The sequence below is a fragment of the Rousettus aegyptiacus genome, unplaced genomic scaffold (assembly GCF_014176215.1).
Source record: "Rousettus aegyptiacus isolate mRouAeg1 unplaced genomic scaffold, mRouAeg1.p scaffold_m13_p_13, whole genome shotgun sequence".
Classification (NCBI taxonomy): domain Eukaryota; kingdom Metazoa; phylum Chordata; class Mammalia; order Chiroptera; family Pteropodidae; genus Rousettus; species Rousettus aegyptiacus.
In genome coordinates this window covers 59,559,353-59,582,416 of record NW_023416288.1, presented here as the reverse complement: position 1 = coordinate 59,582,416, position 23,064 = coordinate 59,559,353, and the positions used below count along the sequence as shown (strand labels likewise).

The following is a 23,064-nucleotide window of genomic DNA, read 5'->3' as shown; positions in this document are numbered from 1 at the left end:
CCCTTTGATGGAGGCGTATGATGCGTTTCATAGGCACTCTGCATAGCGCTGTGTTTACTGGCATTTAGAGGAGTGATAAGAGGAAATAATGAAACAAAGTAGCAACAAAGGCAAATCAATAAAATATATTACATATAACAGTATTATCAAAGAATACTCGAATCTTTACATGTTTCTGTACTGTTTGAAATTTTTATGAGCATACATTGCTTTTAAATAAAAGATCAAAATGAGGTATTGGGGGAAAAGTTAAGTTAAATAAGAAAACCCACCTAAAGGAATTAAATTTTATGTCAGAAATATCAGTAAGTAGTTCTCCATTTTTGGGCTCTAGAGTTTCTATATTTACTATAAATGTACATACACCAGTAATGCAGTTAATTGGTTAACCTTTTATAGGATAAGCTGATCTTAAGTGTATGAAGTTAGTTTAATCCCATGTTTTGAATTAACATATACCATTTCAGTAGAAATAGTGAGCAATCATCACAGACTTATTATCGATTTGGATTTTTTTGGTAACGAAACTGATAAAATAGGATTACTTTTTATTTAACCAAGCTGTGAACATACATATATATACAATATATGTATGTATACATACATCACCCTCGTATAGAATAATTTTGCTTATATCGTAGACAACATCTTTTACAGATTTAAAAGTTGACAAAGTCTAGAAGTTACTCTTTCAGTTATAAGAGATTTTAGTTAAGGTATTTCAGTGTGAGGTGAATTCGTGGTAATATAGGGACATGTTGGACAAGGTGTTTTTTTTCAAGTTACATTGAGAGTTTAAGAGAAACATACAGGAGAAGTTAAATATACAGTGGTATATGATTAATTACCAAGTGTTGATAACCATCTGCTGGTCCTGCAGGAATTTAAAGGATGATTTTAGATAAATTGGTCATAGAAGACTTCATGAATGTAGTAGGAGCTGACTGGTTCTTTAGGGAAGGCTAGGATTTAGGCATGTGGGAAGATCATTCTAGATAGGGATAATATGTATGTATTCATAGCAGTGTGTACCTTACTGAATTTTCCATATGCACAATTTATACAAAAGAGTGTAAGACGTGATTAGATAGACTGAAACCAGATTCTGAAGAGCCTTAGATGGATTCCGTGGAGAGCTTCTTCGTGGATTCCCTAAAGAAAGGAGCCACTTTGTCTCTATAGCCTTGTGCTTTCTATCCTCAGTGCCTCCAAACCCTCTTATCGCCCAGCTTTCCCTCCAATCCTAATGGGAATGTACCTGACACAGTACCTGCCACTCAGTAGGTACAAAATAAATTTTAATTGGAATAATAAGTGCAGATTCCATTTTGAATGATCCATAAGCAAACATTTTTTATAGGTGTCAGTACTCACAGATTCTAGATAACCAAAATGAAGGTATCTTTAGTAACTGAACTGCTAATTGAAAATTCTGAGTCGTAGCCACTTAATTGAATAAACTATCTCCAGAGAGCAATTTGGGTCTTTTCCAAGATGCATTAACTCTTTCAGGTCATTAGGGTGGCACTTATCTCATTGGAGCAGACATTTAATAAATGGTATCCCTGTGATGTGAGTAAATTAATGTACCTCAAAAAGCTTTGGTTTTCACCATGAGTGTTGTAGTTCTACTCCAGGAAGCTCATGTGTGACTGTGAAACATCAATAAGTGGCTGCCCTTTGGAGCATTGTGCTTTCAATTTAGGTAACCTACTAGGGAGCACCTACTTTGTTCAAGACACTGTGTTAGATGTTAACAGAGATACAAAGGAAAGGCATGGCCTGAACTGAGAGGAGAGAAGGCAGATAGATACCTACAAGATAAAGTCCTTGAGAGACACAAGCTGCCATGTAGATTTTAATGAGAATGAGACATCAGAGTTAACAGTTAAGACCGATAGTAGGGACATGACTTAATCACACAGTATGCACATTTATGTTTGTTCATGTTGTGTGTTTGTGTATACAAATAAATATAAACAGATATATGTATGTATATACATATATTTTCACATGTAGTGGTAAAATATGAGCTAGATCAATTAGCATTTTTTTAATAATTTTCACAAATATGCCCCCCCCCGCTTATATGAGATATGAATTATTAATGTCTGGTGTTGATGTGCATTGAATATGGTGAAGATGTGAAAAACCGGAAAAAAAAAAAAAGCCAGCATCTTTTGGAGAGAGGTCTACTGGTTGTCCAATAGTTTGAATTTAGGTGTCAGCCTATTGGTGGGAGATTGACCTCCAGACAGTAAGGAGGATAAGAAAGGCCTGTCCTCCTCAGCAACACTTGTTACACATTGATGTCTGTTGTGAAGATAGAGACAGCTAGTTGTTGTCGTCAGACAAAGGTTAAGTGACCTAAAAGACCTTGCTAAGAGAACTTTCAGCAGAAGATAGCGATAATACCCCTATGAGAAGATAAAACTTTGAGGGCGTAACGGCTGCTTCTGCCTCCTCGTGCATGGGCTTGGTGTTTTCTCTGGGCACGTGGACTCTGATTTGTAACATTCGAGTGGAGCACATGTAGTTTGTTAAAATCAGTCAAGTTATACTTAAATTCATTTCTCGCTCTCATTCCCCCATTTTTGACAGATGGAAGAGGTAATTACAAGCTGGGGAGAAAAGGATAAACTCAGATATGACAGAAATCCTTGGGACTTATTTAGGGAATAGGAAATAATCTAGTTTAACCAAAAGGTAATTATTTAAAAAACCACAAATAGGAACGAAGGCTCCAGAAGTCAATTGGAGCTGCGGAAGGTACTGAATATCAGTAAGGAGTCAGAGGCTTGTTTTGCAGGCTAGGAGGAAGCCATTGAAGGGTTTGAGCAGAAGATCGATGATGTGTAACTGTGCATTAGTGAGCTTAATCTGGTATAGATTGTCATGAGAAGTGTGAGGGCAGGATGGCCAGTTGAGAGATTGTTGTAAGAAGCTATGTGAAAGATAATGAGGAACAGATTTAGAGGGATGAGTGTGGGAATAAAAATATTTGAAAGAGGAAATGGACATAAGATGAGTAGTAGAAAATCTATGGGATTTGACAGTTGCCTCAGAGTATAAGACTGAGAAGAGTCACAGCTAATTTCAGATTTTGACCTTTGAAAACCAGATCCTCTTGTAGGCAATGGCAGTACCTACCTGGAGCTTGGGAGGAAGTATGATGACGCAAGGAGATTTGGGAATCATGTGACGAGAACATGGAAGAGAATAAGAGTAAAGATACTGAGTATTCACCAAATTAGGAAGGAAAATATGGTAGTCAAACTTAGGTGAAAGAAAACATTCTAAAAGTTTGGAGAATGAATACTAACAAGTCTGAATGTAAGTGATTGAGGTCTTTGTTGAAGAGAGGAAGGGAAGAGGAAAGAAGGAGAAGAATGATAATGGAAAGGTGAGGATACGGAAATAACTTTATTTATGTTTAATAACACAGGTGCTTGTTATGCAACTGACGTTATTCTAAGTGACTTACAGCATTAGCTCATTTAAGCCTGACAGTAGTTCTATGGGGTAGTTAATATTATTCCTCTTTTGAAGTTGAAGAAACCAAGATTTTGAGGCGAAGAAATGCCAGCAGATTTCTGAGTCTCATTCTCAGAGATTATAATAAACTGTTATGTGCTAAGCATTTAAATGCTATTTATTTTCATTCTCATATTCTACAAAGTAGGTTTCTGTTATTACTCTTATTTCACAGTTGAGGGAAATAGGCTTAGTGAGATTAAGTAACTTGCCAAGGTCATAGCTAATAAGTGATTGAACTGATTTCTAGCACAGACTTTTTATATTTCTTTATTACCCTCTCATTTTACAGTAGGGCACATGAATCTATTTTAAAGTAGTTCCGCAAGTGATTCCTATGTGTAGACTAATCTTTCCAGAATTTCAACACAAAAGTTGAAGGAAGAGGCATATATTTGTTAGGAGGAGATAAAACATTGTGGGTAGAGGGGAGAATTCAGAATTGAAGATCTTGGAGGTGGAATATTTCTAAAGGAGAAAGGATGTCAAGGAGTAAGAGAGTAGAGGCTGTTGGAATTAACACTGAGAAAGACTGTGTGATGAAAAAAGGAGTCATTTGCATTGTGATGAAATGTTGTGTCTCGGGACACAGTAAACTTATAATACCAGTAGCTGAAGTCTTTGTGATAGTGTAAGATAATCACAGAGCTTTGTGGTCATTTTGATGAGAAAAAAGGAGAAAGTATTATAAATAGGTAGAACGAAGTCTGTTTGAGTGAAGTGGTCAGGGAATACAATGAAACCGCAGTTAGGAATGTGCCATTGGACATGGGACCGCTTTTGTGTCTTCCCCTAGCATGGCTCTTGTCTTCTATGTACTCTGAATGGGTTAGAAATTACAAACCATCAGAATACTATGGGACTAAACATACATGGAGGAAAGATCGACAGAATTGAACAAAGTAGAAAATTCAACAATTATAGTTTGAGATTTCAATACTTTTTTCAAGAATTAATAGAATAACTGGACAGAAAACATAAGACTTGAATGGCAGTATCTAGCACCTTGGCTGAAAGTGGCATATACTCTACCGAACACCCTCAGAATACAGATCATTTCACATTAGCAGCATATTCTCCATGATAGACCATCTACTACACCATAAAGTAAGCCTCAATACATTTAAAGGATAGAAATCACACAAAGTATGTTCTTTAGGCACAACAGAATTAAATAAGCAACAGGGAGAAATTTTGGACTCCTCAAATGTTTGGAAATAAAACAACAAATTTCTAAATACATCATTGGCGTAAGAAGAAAAACAGAAAATCAACAATCTTAGTTTGCACCTGAAAAGTTAGAAAAATAATCAGACCCAAAGCAAGCAGAAGGTAGGAAATGATAGATTAAAGTGAAAATCAATGAAATTAAAAAAAATCAGGAACAATACAAAAAAGTAATGAAACCAAAGGTTTGTTTTTTGAAAAGATCAAAAACTGATCAATTAAAAAAGAGTCAAATTTCAAAACAAAAAAAAACAAAATCAAAAATGAAAGAGGAAGACATCACTATATACCCTACAGAAATTAAAAAGATTAAGGGAATTATTATGAACAACTTTATGCTAACCATTTAGACAGGTTAAATGAAATGGAAAAATTCCTAGAAAGACACAAATACCAAAACTGATTCAAGAAGAAACAAATATGAATTGTCTTAAAACAAATAATTAAAATTTCTCCTACATGTACATAAGCCACAAAAATGTTCTATCAAACATTTAAAGACATAATACCAATGCTTTGCAAACTCTTTCCGAAAATAGGAAAGAGGAAACATTTCCCAGCACATCCTATGAGTCCAGTACTACCCTGGTAAAAAAGTAAAAGACAACAGGAAACTGTTGAGTGGTATCCCTCATGAACATAGATGCAAAAATCTTGAACAAAACATTAGCAAATTGGATCCATCAACATACAAACTGTATTTTGTACCATCAAGTGAGATTTGTCATAAGATCAATTAAAGTACTATACTATATTAATAAAGGATCAAATCCACATAATCATCTCAGTACACAGGAGAACACTTGATACTCATTGATGGTTTAAAAACAGAAAAAAAAAAAAACCTTCGGGAAACTAGTCCTACAAAGGAACTTTCTCAATCTGATAAAAGACTCCATGAAAAAACCTGCAACTAACATCCTAGGGAAAAGTTTTGAAATGTTAGAAGTGTTCTAAAATGATTATGGTGATGGTTACACAACTGTATGCATTTACTTAAAAATTGTTAAACTATACACTACAGTGGGTGTATTTTGTGGTGTGTAAATTATAACTCTGTAAAGCTGTTTTAAAAATGTGGAATAAAATCAAATTACAAATATTCAAAGATATATGACCCTCACAGTATCCTTCAGAGACCATATAGGCATACACTTAACTGTCCTAATGGAAGTTAATCTATCAATCATGGGATTCCCATTAACATTATTTTCCCTTTTACAATTATGGATTTGAGGTTACAAATAAATATGAATAAGGAAGTATATTCCAAATTTAAACTTTGTTGTCTTTATCAAATCTTTTCTTCCTGCAGTCTTCCATCTATTTTTATTTCTCCTTTCTTTCACAGAATAACTAGTTAAATTTTTTTTTCTCTGCACTGACTCCCTGATGTATCCCTTTATGTTCAATCTCATTAACACTGCTTTAGTTTAAATTCTTTTTTGTTTCCCCTTGAACTATCTTAGTAGGTTTTCTCTTCTCATCTCCCTCCCTTTATGGTGTTTTTTAAATCATTTATTTTGCCCCAAATCCCATTGCTTTCTAATATGTTATTTGATATGCTGGCATATGATTAGAGTATACTTATCAACATTTTATTTACCTATTCAAAACTTGTTATTGCCTTGTCATTTTGTATTTAACTCCAGTACCTGAACCTGGCGTTAAAGGTCCTGATACGTTAGCTCATTTGCCACCTTTCCAGATGTACCTCTCAGTTTTCATTTTTATGTTAACCTGAGCTATTTGCCATTCACTAATGATCCCCTGAATTTCCCCATCGCTGTTTCTTTCTTTGTGCTGTTACTTCTGTAACTTATTTTTTAATTTTAAGATTATATGTCCTATAGAGTCATGATCCTGAAATTTTGTTCTCATTGTCGTAAGTAGGAACAATCTCGTCCTACAAATATTCACATCAGTTTCTTTGTCCTGATGTTTGCCACTTTCTCCCTTGCCTTGCACTCCTTCCTGTGTGTTTCTGTTACTAGATAAACACAAATGAGGGAAGGATCGATTGGCTTTAATTAAAAAATTTTTATTTATATGTAGTAAAATTCACTTCTTTTAATATTAGAGGATTTTTTTTGAGTCCTGTGTTTATATCTAGCACAATGACTTGCATATTTTATGTATTAAATATGTTTAATTAAAAAAAAAAACTCTTGAAAGCTATTAAAACTGAGTTTTCCTTGTTAAAAGTTCTTTTGTTGAGATGGGGAGAAGAAATCTAAACATGAGTTCTTTTCTCGAGGCTTTGCTGGTCAGGTATTTATTTGATGCAGGACCTAAAAATACATGTGTACTCTTAGAATTTTTTTGGTTTGTTTTACTTTCAACACTAAAGAACTATTCACAAGACCATGCTAATAGCGGTGTTAATTATAAAATTGCCATTGACGATGGGTATAATTAGGCAGCCATTCTATTTTCAAAATGATTGTTTATTTTTCTTTTGGCTTCCTTTACCGCAGAATATTTTAGTCTTTATACATTAGGGAAATGAGACTGCTGTATTCAAAAAATAAGCTTTTCTGTTTTTTTTCTTTGTCATTAATATTTCATTTACTAGCAACTCTATGGAGGAGATCTGATAGCTTTTAGTAATTCCGAGTGGTGGTCCTAATTTAAAAAATATTGGTACATTGTTTTGACCTCTGTTGTAATGTTCTCTGGAACCAAGGTGATGGTTTGAGATGGGTGTATTTTACTGATTTTGCTCTTCCTCCTTCTCTTGATTTCTCAAATCGCCGGCATCCTTCTATCCGCGTACCTAGGCCTTATCAACTCCGTCTAGTAAGACAGTAGTTTCTGCTTGGGTTCTACCCTTCCTTGCTCCATGACACCTGGGAAGTGCTCTCTGGGAAAAGGCAGAGGATCTCGCCTGTGCGCTTCCTTTCTTTTTTCAGGGATTACAGCCACCAGTTTCTGCCTAATTTGGTTCCTCTCTAGGGCCTTCAAATTCTTATTTTCTATATGTTTCTTCAGCTTTTAAAATTATTATCAATATGTGGGTTAGTCCACCGGAAGCTACTTTACTGTGTCTGGAACTCCTGGGCATCTGTATTTTAAAAGAACAAATTATTGAAAATTAGAGTATTTAATGCTGGCACATTCAAGATACTGCCCAAGAGACACTGAGTCTGAGTTCATAATGGGAGTTTTTTTTTTTTTCCCACTTTGTTATTACTCCTAACAAAAAAGCAATCTAATGTTCAGATTCATCAGTGGGGACAAATACAGTACAGCTTTGATATAAATCATCAAACATTTAAAGTCAGTAGTCAGGAGAATTGGTTTCCACTACTTCTGCTGTCATGAGATATCAGGGTTCTGCAAAGACATATTTGTGATATAAATGTTCCTGAATGCATATTAGTACCTATTCATTTATCCTTAGGTATGTTAGTGAAGAAACAAAAACCTATTTGAGCTATTATAAAGAAAAATAAGGAAAATATTCTAAAGGCCATAAGGATATATTGTGGAACCCAGGGTAGAATATCTAAGACCGTATCAGCAACTGGAGTCGAGACATAGAAAGCCATGACAAACAGGTTTGCAACCTTTCACTTTCTCTCCTGTGGGTCCATTTCTCTCTCTCTGGTTATCTAGTTTATTCTTTATTTTCTCTCTCTGCAGATTGGATTTCTTTGATTTTCCATCCACATAGTTAAAGGTGGTTGCCCCAAAGAATTTCCATCTCCTCTCTTATTGACCAGCAGAAACTGTATCCCACCAACATCTTCCTGGGAAAGTGAATCTTATTGGCTCATTGAGGGCTGGCTGTCCGCCTGGTGGAATAGCTTCTTGCCAAGAGGGGAGATTCTCAGGAAAAAATGGCTACCAGGGTCAGTTCTTAGATGAGGAGAGGGTTTTCTAAGCTGGGAAGTTTCTGGAAAGGATCTACCTACCAAATTAAGTACCTAGAAGCATCTGGCATTTCAGTGTGTCACTACCTGGATAAACAGAGAAGCCGAAGAAAGGGGACGTGTCAATTTTAAGCCAGAAACCTCCATATTTATTTTTAGAAATTTCTGTGTATAAACACAAGCAGACACAGGTAATGTGTCAAAGAGGATTAAATGGTAAATGAGTGATGTCACCAATGTTATATCAAGTTATAAATCTCAAAATTATGGCCCTGCTTTTATGCATCATGAGATTTTGGACTAGCATCTTAGCAACTAATTAAGTATTATATCAGGAGATACCTGACCACCCTAATTCATATGTTTTTTAAAGCATTATATTTCTTTGCTTCAACTGCAGAACCATCCAACATACTAGGTATTCAAAAAATATGTGAATCATGATCTCACTGGGATATACAAAGTTTCAGGTGCTTTAAAACTGTGTTTTTATATTTCTTGACTTTGGTTTTACAAACTATTACCTTTTAAGTTAAACTCACCCACAAACTTTGACTTTTAGGTTTTGAACTCTTGATCAATAACAAATAGAAATTTCTGATATTTAGAAAAGAAATGAGTGTCTAAGATGTGAAGGAATTTCGAGCCAGCAAGAACACAGACTTATCTTCTGCAGATTTTCTATGGGCAGGATATATTTGATATTATGTGTAACACCCTTTGCCCCAGAATTCCAATCTTGAGTGATTTTTCCCAGGCACTTATAGGCGAATGCTTAGGATATTCATGTACGATTTGGAAGATGCAGTACATTATCCACAGTGATATAGAGTCACCAAGAAATTACGTGATTGATTATATTTTAATACTAGATGTCTAATATTTGTGTCAAGACTGTAGTAGAAGATTTAGCCTAATTCATTCAGATTTCAAGCATCTTAGAAATAGGAGCTTATTTGTTTGTTTTTTATTTGAGATATTTAAAATCACTTCTACCAATTCGGGTGTTGAAATACAACTTTACCTGTTTTCAAGCAGTATTTTCCATGTGGTGGTGAAATAGTATTAGGAAAAAGAAGCAAATACATCACAGAAATAAACAACCTAAAGCGTATGATTAAAATCACACCTACCCCTTTTTAATTTTATTTCTATTAAAGATGTTTGTACTGAGGATTCATTTATAGGGCTCATTTTATTTTTAAGACTATCTCTAATTTGTATTTTATATATATATATATATATATATATATATATATATATATATATATATCTCAAGGCTTCTGACTACATACTATTTAAAATTCAGTGAGTCACTTTTTTTGATTCTCTGATATGTTGCAAGGCTCTGGGGTAGGAGTAAAGAAATATAATGCTTTAAGGATTATAGCATGTAAATTGGGGGAAGTCAGGCTTCTTTTCATCAGATAATAGCTAGTATCAAGTGGTTTTTGACGAGTACTTATTTAATGGTGTGTAAAAACGGGTATTTTAGGAGTTCTGAAAAGAGGATGGCTGGCCTAGAGCAGCCTGGGAAAGAGCCATTGAAGAGAAACCAGTGGAACTGTTTTTGGGAGGGTTTATTAAGCCTTTTATTTTAGGAGAGAGAACAATCTAGGTTGGGCATTCCAGAAATGAGAAGGCCCAGCCATGTTCAGGGAAGAGCTAAGTGGGTGATTTTGGTTGGAGTGTTGGGTTCGCTGCGAGGAGAGTGAAACGCAATCAGAAACGTGCACTGAGATGGGATGGTCGTGCATTATGAGATGAGTAGCCTACGGCGATGGCAGCAGCAGCGCTTTGGGAAGATCACGCTGTTGGCGCATGGGAAGGACTAGAGACGAGAGTCAGGAAATTCAATAACAGCTGTGTGAGTCGAACTAAGTTGGTGGCTGTCAGAACGGACAGGAAGGGGCAAACTGATGGATTGCTGAGAAAGAATAATAGACTTGGAGACCAATTATTTTATGGATACAAGGGGTAGGGAATGTATCCAAAGCTGGTTCCGAAGTTTTAAACCTGAAGAGCAGTGAGAGTAAGAAACGACTAACAACAGCAGCAGCAACAACAAAAAGACAAGGAATTACTGATGTATTGGGAAGAGGATTTAGGTTTCAGAATTTAGGGTTGATTTTCATTGTTGAAATATGTGACCGTATCAAGCAGTCACAAATGTGGGACTGGAGCTTGAGAGAGAAAACCGGAATAAATCATATCACGGTGAAGGAAATAATATATATGAAGGCTGTGTTTTGAAGTTTGGAACCTAAAGGCAAAAGGGGAAATAAGATTTTAGATAGGTCACGAGGATCAAAGCAAGATTTTTGTTGAGGGGTAGAAATAGCACATGTTTGAAGATAGAAAGGGAGAAGCCAGTGGATAGGAATGGAATAACAATGCCGAAAGGTAATAATTGAGGAGACTTTGTTGAATTGGAGAAAAAGAATAACAATCTTTAATACCAGGGATTTAAGGATGCTGATTAGTTAAGCCTTCGCCAGTCAATATTTTATTTTACAAGGCCAGTCATTGAATTATGATGAGGACAGGTAAGCGCCTCAGAAGAATTACTTGGTTTAGTGTAGAACTATCTCTGTCATTTTGGTATTAAAACCATTGAAACCAGTGCATTTATAGACATCTTTCTATGTTATATCAATTTGATGATTCTGTTCTTGTTTTACTAACCTGCAAATTTGATTATAGACGCCTGCAAACTTTATTAGCCTCAGTGAAAAATATACAAATTGAGTCCCTCAGTTGAGTTGCTAAAGTAAAGACCGAATTCAGTACTCTCTCTGATGATTGGGCAGTTTGGGCAGATGTATTAAAGTTTATTTACTGCCATTCTCATTGGCAGTTTTTATGCTCTTAGTAAGAATAGAGTGCCATGGGGGAAGAACACAGGCTCTGGAGTCAACTGAACCTGGGTTGAAATCCTGGCCTGTTATGCTTCTTTTATTTATTTATTTTTTTTAAGTAAGACTTTATTTATTTTTTTTTTTAAGAGCAGGTTAAGATTCACAGCAAGATTGAGGGGAACATACAGAGATTTCCTATTAACTCCTGTCCTCACCAATGCATGTTGGCTACTTTATATATACCACTAGTTCTCAGTTTCTTAATCTCTAATATGCAGATCGTAACTCCTTCATAGATTTCAGGATTGAGGAAGATTACGTTTTTAAAATATCTGATATTTGTTAAGTGCTCAGTAGTGTGTATGTGCTCATATTAGAGGCATAATTGCTTTAAAACTTACATAGGGTCAACATTATGTTTACAGGGTGCTTTATAGATTTTTTTTTTTTGACGAAAATGCTTAATATGGTCTTTAAACTTGCATTGAATGAATGAATGAATGAATGAATATATATGGACATGAATGAATAATTGCATGGACCTTGAGTCTTTGAAAAGCTTTTATTTCAGTTATGGGTAGAATTGCATATATGTACTCTACCACTTGGGTATCTTAAGAATTTTTAATGTGTCTGATTATGGAAATGAATTCATATACTTTAGTTGCAGGTTAGATACTCTTAGGAGCCGAGATGATTTCTACTACAGACCTGCTATTTTCTTTCACAAGACTGGGAACTTGTCAGAACACTGGATTGGAAAATACACAGATGACAGTTGATTCTAGCCCAGGCCCACACTTCCTGAAGCTCTAATGTGGATTGATTTTATAAGCAGGACCTGTTGGCAATAGTTATATATATATTAAAAAAAGGTGTTTTATTGTTTCAAAGCTCTTAAGGTAGGTAGTGGCCCTAGAAATTATTTGCAGGTCAGGACATCTTGGCCTGCTGTGGCCCAGGAATCCTCTGAGCGGTTGGTTAGAGCACTTGCCCTCTGTGCTATTAGAGGTAGTGAGAGGGCGTGGGCCTGAGACCAGTGCCTAGGGTGCATTCCGCAACCCCTGAACCTTCTCCTGGGCCTCATTTCCTTCTCTATAATCCGAGAATTTATATGATGGAGATAATACATCTAAATGGATTTGCTCCTTCCCTGCAACCTAGTAAGCCCTCAGTAAATATTTTGGCATTGTAGCTGATGCTGGTGTAATTTGAAATAATGAGGATTAAATTATGGCTCAAGGAGAACATTAACTCAGCATAGTACCTGGCATGTAGTAGACCCCTGATAAAAATGTTCTCTTCCATGTTCAGATGCGCACCACACCCTGTTCCTAGGCAGAAAATAGATGACTTTCTGGCTATAATGAATCTTTCCTCAGATCTACCACTAGGAATACGAATAGCCAGGTTAATATACTTCTGCATGCCAAGGAAGGATAAGGTTTTAGAATTAGGTTTTTGTGGTTTACAATTGCTTTTCCTAATAGCATGTCGTAAATGTGTGTATTAAACTGCTTATCTGATTGTACAGATGCTGTTGACTGAGTACTTGGATATGAAAAATACTCGTACGGCCTCTGAACCATCAGCTCAACTGAGTTATGCCAGCACTGGACGAGAGTTTGCAGCCTTTTTTGCCAAGAAGAAACCTCAAAGGCCAAAAAATTCTCTTTTCAAGTAAGTATCTCCCTGTTGGTGAGATGGCAGGTGTCAAAGTGTTAGATCCGTGTAGGATGACTTTCTACTTTATTGGTGGCCATTACTTTACCTAGTTAAAGTTGATTCGAAATAATTTATAGGAAGTGACTATATCTCCAGGTTTTTGTACTTTTGTTTTCTGCCAGGGCAACTGGCTATTTTGGAATATGGTTAATGGACTATCTAGAACTTTTTAAAAGAGTTGTGGGAATTTGTTTCTAGAGAATTTTATATAAAATGAGGGGAAATGAAACTCTCTAGTTATATCTGGGGAATTTATATGAAATGAAAGGAAATGTAATATTTCAGTCTTTGTAAAACCCCAAGTGTCAAGAAACAACCTTTGTTAATAAAGTTATGTAAATCTCTCAGGCTACGTAGTATTGGGTTTTATTTGATTTAACAAGGGAACAATCTGGAAATTTTTTTTCTAATTACTAACCCCACTAGGCCACGTATCCTAAGTGTATATCACTTGGTAACAGCTAATAGTTAATGTAACTTTAATAATAACAACAATAATAAAAATAGCTACTGCTGAGTGCTAACTATGTATCAGGCACTATGGTAGATAAATTCCTCAAAATAATCTCAATTATACATTATTCAGATTACATCAAATTTTAGCAGCTGGAGTTCTGATTAATGCTTACTGAGCCCTTACTAAGTGCTAGCTGAGGCATTAAGTCATTTTCATGGATTATCTCATTTACTCATTAAGACCCAATAGGTGTAGGTTCTATTTTTGATCTTTCTTTGTATGTGTAAAAAAAAAATTGAAGCAAAAGAGAGGTTCAGTAACTTATATAAGTTTACATAGCTAGCAAGCGTTAGATTCAGGATTGCAATCTTGACAGATCTGTGTGTTCTTTTAGAAGTTAATAGATATTTAAAAACTTGTATCTGTAAATCTAAGCATGTAAAGTGACTACAGAAGTATCATCACAGTTTTTCGAATAGTTTGAGGCTCCGGTATCTTTTATTGATTCACTTTGGAGAATTTTTTTTTTTTAAATTATGGATTCATAGAATTTTTAATCATTAAGGAAGTTTCAACAGTTTATTTATCCTGTGGTCTAGAGAAGAGATTTACTGTGCCCACAGTGGAATAAAATTGATTCTGTTTATTGAACAGAATGTTCTCCGCCCCCACCCCCAGTTTTATTCAGGTTAGATGCAGTGTCAGTAAGAATGCTTTAGTTTGCAAGTAACGTAGAACCCCAGATGAACCACAGGACAGTTATCGTCTCACACAGTGGTTGTAGACGGTTCCTTAGTTCACCAGTAGAGAGATTATCAGCAAGGATCAAGCCCTTTCCATTGCTCTGCTTCATTTCCACGCCAGTAAAGTGGTGATGCCAAGGAAAATAGGGTGTGAGTCTTCCTGTAAATCTGTTATTTTAATTAGTAGGCTTTATTTTTTATAGCAGTTTTGGGAAAATCAAACACTTAATACAAAGAGCGCCCTTACGTTCCCTGCTCCCACAGCTTCCTCTATTAATAACATCTGGTATGAATGTGGTGCATTTGTTACAAGTGCTGAGCTGATATTCACACATCATTCTTAGCTGAAGCTCATTGTTTACACTCTGTGTTGTACAGTTCTGTGAGTTTTGAGAAATGTATGATGTCACATACCCACCTTTAGAGCCTCACACAGAATAGTTTCACTGCCTTAAACATCCTATTTTTTGCTTGTTCATTCCTCCTTCTTTTCCCTGCTCCCTGAACCCCTATCTTTTGACTGTTTCTTTAGTTTGCCTTTTGCAGAATGTCTTATGGTCAGAATTGTACAATATGAAGTTGTACAGACTGGCTTCTTTCACATAGCAATATACACTAGAGGTTCCGTCCTGTCTTTTGTGGCTTGATAGGTCATCTTCTAGTATCACTGAGTAATAATATTCCACTGTGGGGATTTACCGTTCAACTATTGCAACACACCTTGGTTGCTTCCATAAAGCTGCTATCAACATTCTTAGGCAGGTTTTTGTGTAGATGTATGTTTCAACTCATTTGGATAAATACCTAGGAACGTGAAGACCATGTTTAAGTGGCTATATCATTTCAGATCCTTTTTTTAAATTAATAATTATCACTTATCCATTAATTTTTCCTGCCAGTGACAAAGCTCTTCTGCAGGTTTTCCTCAGGAAAACTAGAATTGAATTTTATGCCCATTCCTAAACCAGCCACTAGCAAAAGGAAGTAGACCATGAGTGAGATTGTCTTAATCCGGTCAGGGTTCATCTCTGGTGACACGAGCTGTAGGGGGAGCCACTTTTCCTGAGCATAGGAAAAAAAAAGAATTACTAAGTGAAGAGGCAGCAAGGAAGCAGAACACCCAGAGAGAATGGGAGCTGTGCCAGCAGGGAAGAAAGATGGTGGCAGGAGGGGTGGTTGATAGAGGATAAGACTGCCTCAGATGCTGCCCGTTAGGCCTTCCCCCCACCCCCCTCCTGCGCCCATCAGTCTAACCCCACCAATCTAAATCTAGGTATATTGGTTTTTTGGTTGCATGATGTCAGCCATCACCCCTAACTTTCAATCTCAGACCACATATACTTTTTCAAACGTTTAGGCAATCCCGAAATTGTGGTATTGGAAAACATAAATTGTTGAAAACGAATAAGTGAACTTAATTGTTATACTTTTATTATTATTGCATAGTAATAAAAACTCATCACCCACACAGAATTATGCCATTATTATAGATCTGCCTTTTTAAGTCTTGGTTCTACCATTAGTAAGCTGGGGGGCCTCAGTGCCTTTGCCCATAAAATAAGGAGGTGAGACTGAATCATCTCCAGTGCCTCATTTACTGTAAAGTTATATCAATCGTGACTTGTTCCAAACATAAAAAGGATTCCTGAGTAGCAAAAATACATCAGGTCATAAAGGATTAAGATTTTGGCGAGCTGTAATCTGTTTTTATCACATCTATGAAGGACTTTATTACTCTCTTTAATTGCCCCTAGTCAAGGTTAATTAAGTGTGTTTAAGTTCTCTCTTAGTGTATAATGCGCTCCTCTCTATTCTTTTCTCAAGAGTTTATTTTTTTCCCCTTGTCATTTATGATCAATAGCTGTCAGCATGCTTTTTGGAGGTCATTGGCTTCTTTTCTGTACTCGACTGGCAGGTGGCACTTTAAGTGCCACAGACTTTGCCTTCCTTTTGGCTGCAGTGTCCTCTTAGTTCTTGGCAGGGTGCAGAGAAGGGATCAAGTAACCCAGTGTATCCCTCAGACTGACATTGATCTAATTATTCGTCTCCCTTGTCAGAGAATGGGTAAAGAAGGCACAGTTAAGAGAATGATGGTGTTCCTTTAATGTTGCCAGAAACCTATTCCATTATCACTGTTGTTCCTTCATTATGTTACTGTTTACCCCTTAGTGGAAGAAATTTTAGAAGGATTTCTTCTGTTGGCCTGTTATTCTGACTTCGAAGATCTCATGTTTGAAATGGAATTTCTTAGCACATCACAGGATTTACTGTTTGATATAATTATACTTTTATTTTTTTTTTAAACCTACAAGTTCCTCTTAAGACTGTGATTTGCTTTTGTTTTTATTTTGGTTTTTAGAGACCCTTTCTAGATTGTGAGATTTCCCCCATGTTTCTGACCTCTGAAACAATTTCTGGGTAGATGTGAACAAACATTCTATAGGTTGGTATATTCGAGAGCATTTTATGTGGCAGGTGGCCAGTCAAAACCCTGGCAGCTCTTTAGAAACTATTATTTTTAGGACTTTTAAGTAGAGACCATAAATGCCTTGCCTTTGGTGCAGTTAGCAGCATTTCTAGCATGCCTCTTGTACTAGTCCCTAACCGGAGGAGTTAGAAAGACAAGGTGTCTGCTTTGAGGAGCCAGGATTTCTGTGGTGACAGCTGACAGTCACTGATGGCCTTTGAGCCAGATAGTAGCAAAATTAGAATGACTATAAGTTACTTTTGTTGATGTGTGCGTAGGGATCCTGGCAAAGGATCTGGAGATAAAAGAAAGTTGTGACTGATCGGAGTTGTACCAGTTGAAATAGAAAATGAGCAAAAGATCCAAATACTTTTGTGGAAGAGTGTTGGCCTAGAATCTCATTCATAATCAAGGTCCGTGGCAGCCCATCCTGGCCCTGTTGTGGCATGGCCAGAATGTCTAGGTCATGGAACATTAGAATACGCAGCTAGACACGCCGCCTGTGTGGTTACCACCTAACCCTGTGTTCACCGTGCGTTTCACTGCAGGTTCGAATCGTCCTCCCATGCCATCAGCATGAGCGCCTATTTGCGAGAGCAGAGAAGGGAGCTCTACAGTCGGAGTGGAGAACTACAGGGTAGGTGACCGAACTTCCCTGGAAAAATTAGTTTTCTGGAGGAAGATCTGAAATGTTTACAGAATGTGAATTTGAGGTCTGCATTCACAGGATTCTTTTAAAATAGCAAAGATTTAAAGACTGGATAATCTGTCTCTTCTCTCATTTTCCAGCATCTGCTGCCCAACGGCTAAAATTATTTATGTGGCCACAGGATTAATAGATCTGCTACCATTCACGTGGGAACTCAAAGCAGAAAGAGATGTAATCAGTCTCTCTTTTGCTTTAAGGGTGGTGGCAGACATGAGTCTAGTCCCATTCTGGGTGATGCCAGTCTTCAGTGGCTGCCACTGTTACTTTTTGTTACTATTTTCAGTACTTTCTGGAATACGTCAAGAGTATCTGAGATTTGCACAAAGGCAAATGAGGCCCCTGTCATTTAAAGGGAAGAAAGATCCCTCTAAACAGTACGTTCTAATCAACCACGACTTTGATACACAGAATATTTGATACCCATATGTGGTTACTAAAAAGTTGTAATCTGCAGAAGGCAATACTTAAGAAAGTAACTTATAAATAAATTTAATGAAATAAAAAACAGACCAATAACATTTCTTTCTGTGACAAAAAGGATCTAATCATGGTAAATGTAGTCAAGAAAGATTTGTTAGGATCTGCTAAGTGCAAGACACCTTAGGCATTGGAAGGGGTAGAAGTCAAGTACAAGGATAAAAGATAAAGACTTAAGATCTAGTTATGAAAAGTAAGGTGTGAAGCCAATAACAATATCAAGTGAATGCTATCAACTAAATAGATGGTATGCATAAAATTGCTACAGGAGTTGAGCGAAGGGAGTGGTTATTAGATTATTTTAGAACTGTAGGCTCTCTCAGGGATGAATAAGAACATTTTCAATGTTTTGATGCATTGGAAACACTTGGAATATTTTAAGATGACTAGCTTATACAATTAAATATTTAGTTTTTAAGACTCATCATAGTTCTATGTCAAAATATTATGAAGTAACCAGCTAGTGTTTTTGGACTTAAAGACTATATTGCCCAGTCATTCCTGTGTTTACCTTCATTAATCTAAATATCTATAATTTTTCCTAAAGATCCTGCTATGCTCTCTCATAGGTATATCAGGGCAATAATTCCATAGCTCATGTATATAGTTACCATAAGTAAAAGCCTAGAAATATGATGGAGGATATAAGGAAGAGGAGGTTAACCCACCACCGGTCTGTTTCATATTAGTGTTGCTGTCCGTTCTGGAAAACAGTGCAGGAGTACAGAGCGAGCTGGAGCACATGGAGGAGTGACACGCTCTGCAGGGAGTGGGGGGTGGGGGAGGCGGGCCGCTGTCTCCCTGGAGTATAGGGCGGACCGCGACCCGTGTAAGGAGACGGCAGTGGTGGAACACACGTCCTCAGACTGCCACTCAGGCCATACCACGGCTAGACGTATCTCTCATAATACTCAGAGTGTCTAACGTTAATTCCGGTGTTGGCTAAAGGAGTAGTTTAAATTTACCTTCATTTTTCTCTCTACCTGCCTTCTAGTATTTGAAATTCCTTTAATGGGGACAAAGAAGACTTTTAATTTTTTTTTTAAATCTGGAATCGTGATCATTTAATTTTTTATTAATTAGCTTAGATTTTTAAACTAGTTTTAGGTTCACACCAAAATTGTGCGGAAAGTACAGAGAGTTCCTGCACCCGCCCCCCCCAGCTCCTGACACACACAGCCTTCCCTGCTGTCGACATTCTGTACCACAGCGGAGCCCTGCTGTTGACGCTTAAGGTGAAAAGCCGGCCACATAATTAGTGGAAGACCACCTAAGCAATGAAGCTTGTCACTCTGATTCAGGCATGATTAGTCAACGAGGATAAATGACTGATGCTAGACTCTTTCTTGTTGGATAGTAAGAATAGAAAGCGTTCTGTGCTTCAGCCACGTGGAATGATTTTCAGTGGCTGTCCACCCTCGGTTGTCTGGGATTTCTCGAGAGACAGTATAGCACAGAGCAGAGGATTCTGGGACCAGGTTGCCTACATTTAAAATCTAGCTTCCTATTTACTAGCCTCTGTGCCTCTGTTTTCTTATCTCTAAATGGTGATAAAAATAGCAATACCTGTCTCATGAGGTTGTTGTGAAAGTTAGGTGAGTTAAGCTATGAACACTGTTTAGAAAAGTGCGATGTGTAGTAGATTTGTTTTGCCGCCTTCTTCTCAAATATTATTACAGGTACTGACTGTTCAGAGTTTTCATATACATTCTGTTTGTCTCTGTCTGGCTGAATCCTATTCAGCTTTCCATCTTAAATTGATTTCTTACTCATTCCGATGAGCCTTCCCTGTTTGTCCCTCCTTTCCCTAACCTACTACATACACTGTCTGTCTGTCTGTCTCTCTCACACCTTTTAGTGTTCTGTTTCTGAGCACTTTCTATACTGAATTGTGGATTAAGGCTCACTCGTTTTGAAGTCCGCCACAAAACTCTAAACTCCATGAAGGAAATACTATTTTATGTCCTGTGCTTAGCACAGCGCCTGGTTTAGTAAATATTTAGTAAATACTGACTCAGTGACAGAGTAAATGAGGGCAGCTGAGGAAGGAGCTTGCCATTGACTGGAAAGGGCCCAGAGGAGACGGGGCTACTGACAGCCATTATCAGTTTCATAGGTTTTATTAGTTTTTAAGCTTAAGGAGTAGAGACTATAAATTTTTGTGCAGATATTTTGTTGTTGTTGTTCCCTGCAGCTATGCATAGCGTCATTAAATAGAAATGTTGCCCTGGAGTCTGGCCTAGGACAATACTACTGTGTGTAATTGAAAACTATTTTAAAATCCAACTAAGTTACAGAGGAATTTAGTTCTGTGAGACTGGTTAATTGAAGAATCACTATAATCTAACTAGGAACTTTTCCATCTGTGAAAAAGTTAATTGAAATATGGAACTTGCAAGCAGTAGTCTATTGTACTTACTAGAGTTCAACAAAATAGGAAAATTATCTCTGATTACCAGGGCGAATGTAGTTAGCAAACATATCATGCTCATAATAATCGTTAAAAAATAATTGAGCTGACGCATCACATGGTTGGTGAGAGAATAGATCAGCTGACCAGTTTTTGTAAAAATTTGATGGTATTTCATTCAGGAACAAAAGTTTCTTTCATATTAATGCTTTTAATATTTCAGTAAGAAAAAGGGGTCAAATCACACCTATTTTCCATTTAAAAAATGACCATTTTTCTCAGTTATTCTGTTCATCTGACTATTCCAAGGACCATAGAGGGATCTGCATTTCAGCATATCCTTGAAAAAGCATAATTGAATAGTTCAGTCAAATCATAAGAGACTGGCAGAAGATCTTTGTCTATTAACGCCACACATCTGCTTCCCAGTGGTTTGGTTCATCGGGTCAACTTTTCCTTCTGTTGCAGGGAAAGCAGTAAAGAAATCCACCAGAAAAGACCATCAAAGTAACATTAAAAAGCTCCAATTTTACAAAAGTTAAATTCCTGCCAGCATTTTCATTTTATCATGCAATTAAAAATGTTACTCAACCCAGCAACACCCAAGGGGAAAATAGAATGGAAAAAAAAGATTTCTTTGGTATCATCAACCCATCTCAATTGGCTCTAACTGTTATGGTACAGATGGTTCGTTATATAGTCTGCTGTTGGCAATTGAGCTGAAGAGGTGGGGATGCTGTTTCAAATTGTGTGTGATAACAGGTGGAAATCTAACTTGTGTATGTGTCTACGTTAATCATCGACTTCCTGTTGTTTTGAGCCTCTCTATTGCTTCATTGTATTGCTTAGACAGCGGTGTTGTAGGTTAGAAAGATATTAGTTTTAATGAACATTTAGTTTGAGTACAGCTTCTCACATTTAATGCGTGATTCTTCAGGAGAAAAAGGTAACTGATGAACACATTCTCATGAGGGTTAAAAAAAAAAATAGTGCTGCTCGCAACCAAAATAAGCTCTTAGGTTATTCAGTCTCACTGTGCCTCAGTTTCCTCCTTGGAAAATAAAGCTGTTATCAGTTCGATATTAAAACTCTGGAGAAATTAGGATAGCTGTTTTAATCTAATTTATATTAGAACGGGGCTTTAAAAACTTTATCACTGTGGAATTATGAGAAGCGCGTCCCCTTGTTTGTCTCTCATTTTTTCCCTCCCCTCCCACCGTTTCATTGAGTTGGCTCTCCTCGACGTCACTGCGACCTCCATCTTGGCAGGCTCAGTGTTCGTCTTCCTGTGTTCATCACGCTTGACCTTTCAGCAGCTGTTGCTCTTTCCTCCTCCTCATGTTTTTTTCTGGGTCTTTTCAGGCTCTCTCTGAAGTGTCTTATGGTTTCGTCCTGGGATGCTTCCTGGGATCACTCTTACCCAGGCGATCTCAGCCAAAACCAAGCTTCGCTTAGTGCCAAGGCGTAGATACTTCGAGCTCTAGATCTTCTGCCCAGATCTCATTGTTGTTCCTTGACCTCTTCCAGCATTCCAGTCCCTACCCCCATCCTGTCATTCTTTATCATAACGTGTTTTCGTTTTTCTTATAATATTTTTCTCAACATGGACATTTCTTATTAAATTGTTAAATTTCTACTCTTCCCTCAGAATACCCAGAATGCAAGCCTCATCCATTCATTAGTGCATGCCAGTGTCTAGGACAATGCTTGGCTTGCATTAGGCATTTAAAACATATATGATGGAGGCCTCTATCCTCAGTACCTCCTTATTTGTAGATATGAGCCCACTTATTTGAGAAACCCTCGTGGGAACTTTAATAATCAGAATCGGAGTCCTGTGACTTGTCTTTGGTCATTTTCAAAGATAATAAAGCTCATGTCATGAATGGATAGAGAACATTATTTGGCATTGATCCAAGTAAAAATGTATACTCAGTTTCGATTACAATTTCTTTTCTGTCTTGGGGCTACTTAGTACTTCTGTATGTCCTCAATAACATTACCTTAAGAGTGCCACTTTTATTTCTATTAGTTTAATGAGTGGCATTTTTATATCCCTGACATTAAAATATTCTGAGAAGCTCCAACCACTTGAGAATTGACTTCGCTAAGAGGATTTGCTTTATATCGTAAATATGGAAGTACTGGCATCAGGGGAAAAACTGGGCTCTTAAGCTGAACTGACCTGAATTTTCTGTTTTCCTCTCTAATGGGTTGTTGGTGATTGGCGTTGTGGATACTTAAAGATATTGTATGTAATTAATCTGTTTGGAGGTTCCTTGCCTTAAGGTAAGGCAATATTTGAAATAGATTAACTATGAGTTGATTATCCTTTTTACACAGGATATATGATAGGAGTCTTTTAAATAGCAGGCTGTTCTATAATGGAGCATTTCAAGCAAGATTTCATTTGTGCACACATTATCAGGGACGTTTTAGCTGAAGTGAGATATAGCAATTTTACACTAATGTCATATTTGTTCCACATCCTTAAATATAAGAAGTGCTCATAAAGCTTTATATCCTTAAATTTGATTAGAAAATCCTTTGTAGTCTTTTAAATTTTGTTTGACGTCTTTGTT

General features: G+C 36.9%; 1 protein-coding gene across 2 annotated transcripts in view; it reads left to right on the top strand.

Moving 5' to 3' along the window:
• The window catches only part of EXOC4 (exocyst complex component 4), a 632,532-nt gene that overhangs the window by 163,050 nt on the left and 446,418 nt on the right, over window positions 1-23,064 (top strand). For both annotated transcript variants that reach the window (XM_016148762.2, XM_016148763.2), the window contains exons 8-9: window positions 13,029-13,174; window positions 17,435-17,523. In XM_016148762.2, the coding sequence (XP_016004248.1) occupies window positions 13,029-13,174; window positions 17,435-17,523 (235 nt within the window). The remainder of the gene's footprint in view (window positions 1-13,028; window positions 13,175-17,434; window positions 17,524-23,064) is intronic.